General features: G+C 40.7%; 1 protein-coding gene across 1 annotated transcript; it reads left to right on the forward strand.

Moving 5' to 3' along the window:
- The first annotated feature begins 320 nt into the window (after positions 1 to 320).
- LOC123886160 lies at positions 321 to 2,532 on the forward strand. Its single transcript, XM_045935497.1, has 4 exons — positions 321 to 1,319; positions 1,369 to 1,525; positions 1,613 to 2,038; positions 2,105 to 2,532. Exons 1-4 carry the CDS (start codon positions 321 to 323, stop codon positions 2,530 to 2,532), a joined length of 2,010 nt encoding a protein of 669 aa, XP_045791453.1.
- The last annotated feature ends 968 nt before the right edge of the window (positions 2,533 to 3,500 follow it).

A 3,500-nucleotide genomic window follows, 5' to 3' on the forward strand; every position in this document is an offset into this window, starting at 1 on the left:
CTAAAGCTTTAGATGCTCATCAATTTGAAAGGCTTAGGGGCAAATTGGGAATTTGCCTACATGAGGAATTATAGCAGTTAAGGCACTATGTGCGCGCAACCGTTTTGTTCTCCAAATTTCAACTATTGGCGCACGTAAATCAAGGAAAGACAAAAAATACTTTCCATAACTTCTCAATTACACGCTATCAACTCTCATATCATCATTATTCCTTTTCAAAACCTTCAACTTCCTCTAAACCACTTGCTGCGATCTGCAATCTCAAATCATCATCTCAAATCGTCAAAAACATCAAAAACTTCAACAATTTTTCTGAGAAAATGTCTCAATCTTCTGGTTCCGCTCAGATCAAAAACAAAATTGCTGATACAGTGAAAACAAGATCAAAATCTAAGAAGGAAGGAACAACTGTTGTGGTCGATGCGACGCCCATATCAAGTATCCCTGCAACTAGTTCTAAGAAGAAGAAATCTGCAAAATCCACTAAGAAAGTAAGTGAATCGCCTCCTTCAATTTCTATTAAGTCTGATACTGTTAAGTCTAAGAAGAAGAAACCCCAATCTCCCGTAAAAAGGGGTTTGAGCATGTCTGATCTATACTTGAGTAAGAATCCTTCTGAAACTGCGAATGTGGAATCACATGATGTTGCCTCCGGCAAAAATGCGAATGTTGAATCGTCTAATAAAGCAAATGAAGAAAGTGTTAAGCCTGTTTCTGAAAAGGTGAATCAAGAAACCCTTTCTGCAAAGGAAAACCCTAGTTCTGTTGAAACCCTAGGAAAAACCCAAAATATTGCTGAGAATGTTTTTGTGAGCAATAATCCTAGTGTTCCTGAGAATATGACAGTACCCACGAATGTCATAACTGATGTTGCTGAAAAACCTCAAGAAAAGGTTGTTGTAACCGATGCGCCAACCGATGTTGAGCCACCCTTTATACCAACTGATGCTGAGAAGGATGTTGAAGCATCCAAAGGAGTTTCTAGCCCACATGCTAACACTGCCACTGGGTCGTTTGGCAGTGGATCTAATTCTGAAGCTTCCACTGAAGAGGAAGTAAACAAAGAAAGTACTCCTGAACATGTGGCTGATTCTGAGCCAGAAAATGAAGCTGGTGAGGATTCTGAGAAAACCACCAATGAAGAACAGGACATAGTGGATGTTGATGAAGTCCCCTCTGAAGAAGATCTGCAATCTCCACCTACTCAGAAAGGAATTGGAAGAAGACTGAGAAGCAGGACCACTACACCTGCACCTGCTGTTACCACTACCCCTGTTGTCATCAAAGAAAAAAAAGGACACTACTCTGAAGCCTGTCAAGTATGGTCCTAAGAAAGGATGGAGCAAGCCTATACCTCCTCCTGAAAAGAAAAAGGGTGTGCTGAAAAGGAAGAGTGCACCATCAAGTGACTCTGATTTTGAAGCTGTAAAAGATGACTCAAGCATCAAGCCTCCTGCTAAGAAGGCTATGTCTGCTAAGAAGGCCATGCCTCAATCTGCTGCTCCTGACACTGAAGACTTCCCTTGTGACAATGTTTCATTTCATCTTCCATCTTATGCTCAACGATGGGGAATCATTTGCAAAAGAAGATTGGCTCTGGAAAGGGAACTAGGCAAAGATATTCTGGAATGTGAAGAGATTGTGAGTTTGATCAATGATGCTGGATTGATCAAAACTGTGTGGGGCTTAGGCTCTTGCTATGAGAAGCTGGTTAGGGAGTTTGTTGTCAACATTCCTATAGGTTGTGACAATCCCTTGGACAAAGAATATCAGAAGGTATATGTTCGAGGAAAATGTGTGACATTCTCTCCAAGTGTGATCAACAAGGTGCTGGGTAATGCTGATGATCCTCACCCTGACATAGAGGTATCTGACAATGTGGTCTGCAAAACTATCACAGCTGAAAAGGTGAAAACCTGGCCCAAGAAGGAGAAGGTACCTGCAGTCAAGCTAACCCAAAAGTATGCCATCTTGAATCGTATTGCATCTGTCAACTGGGTTCCTACTACACATGCATCTGACATTGCAACAAATCTGGGTAAGCTCATTTATATGATTGGTACTGGTACAAAATTTAATGCTGGTCTATATATTTTCAATCAAGTTGTGCAGCATGCTAAGACCTCTGTCACCAAGCAACCCATTGCATTTCCAACTTTGATCTGTGACATCATCTTGTCCCAACATCCTAATATAAGGCATGAGGGTGAGTCTGCTAAGAAAAGGGCAACTCCTCTGGCCATTCATCAGAAGCTGTACAGTAAACAACATGCTCCAGATATTGTTGGACCATCAAATGCTGCTGCTGATACTCCTATGACAAGGAAGGAGATGATTGCTGTGCTGGAAGCAAACTGTAAGGAGCTAGATGAAAAGAAGTTGCAGTTTGAAAGGATGATACATGCTCTCAGGGTTGAAGAGGCTGCAGCTCAAGCAGCTGATGCAGGTGATGATGGTACTAGTGGTGAAGAAGAAGCTGACTCAGATGCTGAAGGAGAAGAAAGTGATTCCTCCCCAAGTGCTTCTGTGTAATTCTGATGTTTCTTTATTTGGATTTTTGTTTTGCATGTCTGTGGGCTGAGCCCTGAATTTAGCACCTAGTGTGCATGGTCTGTAATATTTTGTCTGCACTTTCTGTTCTGCTACTATCTGCACTGCTTTTGGATATTATTTTATGCAGTTCCCATTTTGTCTATTTTGTGGCTAAAAAGGGGGAGTAGTTATTGTATGCCATAATAGATGCTGAGCTATGATGTGCCATCAGATGCTGGATCATCTGAATAATCCTATGCATGAATTAAGGGGGAGTAAGATGAACTTGGTACTCGATTCTACTTTTGAGGGGGAGCAATATTTTTTCTGCTTAGCACACAATGTGCTACTGCATGTTGAAGCATCATCTGTTCCTGAGAATTTATTTTTCTCAGCTTTGAGGGAATTTATTTTTCCCCAGTGTTTCTTTTATGAGAATCTTATACTCTCTATTGGCAAATTCCTGTGAGGCTACTTGTGCTTATCCTTCCGCTGTTGCATGCCTCTGAAGTTCTAATTTGATACATATTAAATATGCTATTTTTATATGAGGGGTTATTAAAACAAGCATGTCAAAATGTTCTACTTTACTTCATGACTGTGTGCCTATGTTGAGTTGAAGAAAAGGTAGCTTGTGTATCTCTCTAGAACGGTTGAAATAATCTTAGAATGTTTTAGCCAAAAATTGCCAAAGGGGGAGATTGTTGGTGTTGTATGGTTGGCCTCATTTTGCTAAAACATGTGATCCGTCCTGATGTGGAACTACATGCTTCCATCATCCAGTATAAGCAAGATGTTCGGTACAATGCTTCAACATTGGATACCACATCCAGTAGGCCGGGCCTATGTATGTTGAGATCTCGCGCCTAAGTTCTAAATATGGAATCCATAATAAATGTTCGTTTGTGATAAGGAGCGCTGTCACGTATAATTAATAATGGATCTCGTGATCAAGTTTTGTTTGCTAA

The sequence above is a fragment of the Trifolium pratense genome, linkage group LG5 (genome assembly GCF_020283565.1).
Source record: "Trifolium pratense cultivar HEN17-A07 linkage group LG5, ARS_RC_1.1, whole genome shotgun sequence".
Classification (NCBI taxonomy): domain Eukaryota; kingdom Viridiplantae; phylum Streptophyta; class Magnoliopsida; order Fabales; family Fabaceae; genus Trifolium; species Trifolium pratense.

What these genes read in the sequence shown, in the direction of transcription:
- LOC123886160 (XM_045935497.1), top strand. Translation starts at nt 321, where the DNA reads ATGTCTCAATCTTCTGGTTCCGCTCAGATCAAAAACAAAATTGCTGAT. An exon ending in TGACACTGAAGACTTCCCTT is followed by an intron (nt 1,526 to 1,612) that starts GTGACAATGTTT and finishes AAAGGGAACTAG; the next exon opens with GCAAAGATATTCTGGAATGT. An exon ending in TGACATTGCAACAAATCTGG is followed by an intron (nt 2,039 to 2,104) that starts GTAAGCTCATTT and finishes TTTTCAATCAAG; the next exon opens with TTGTGCAGCATGCTAAGACC.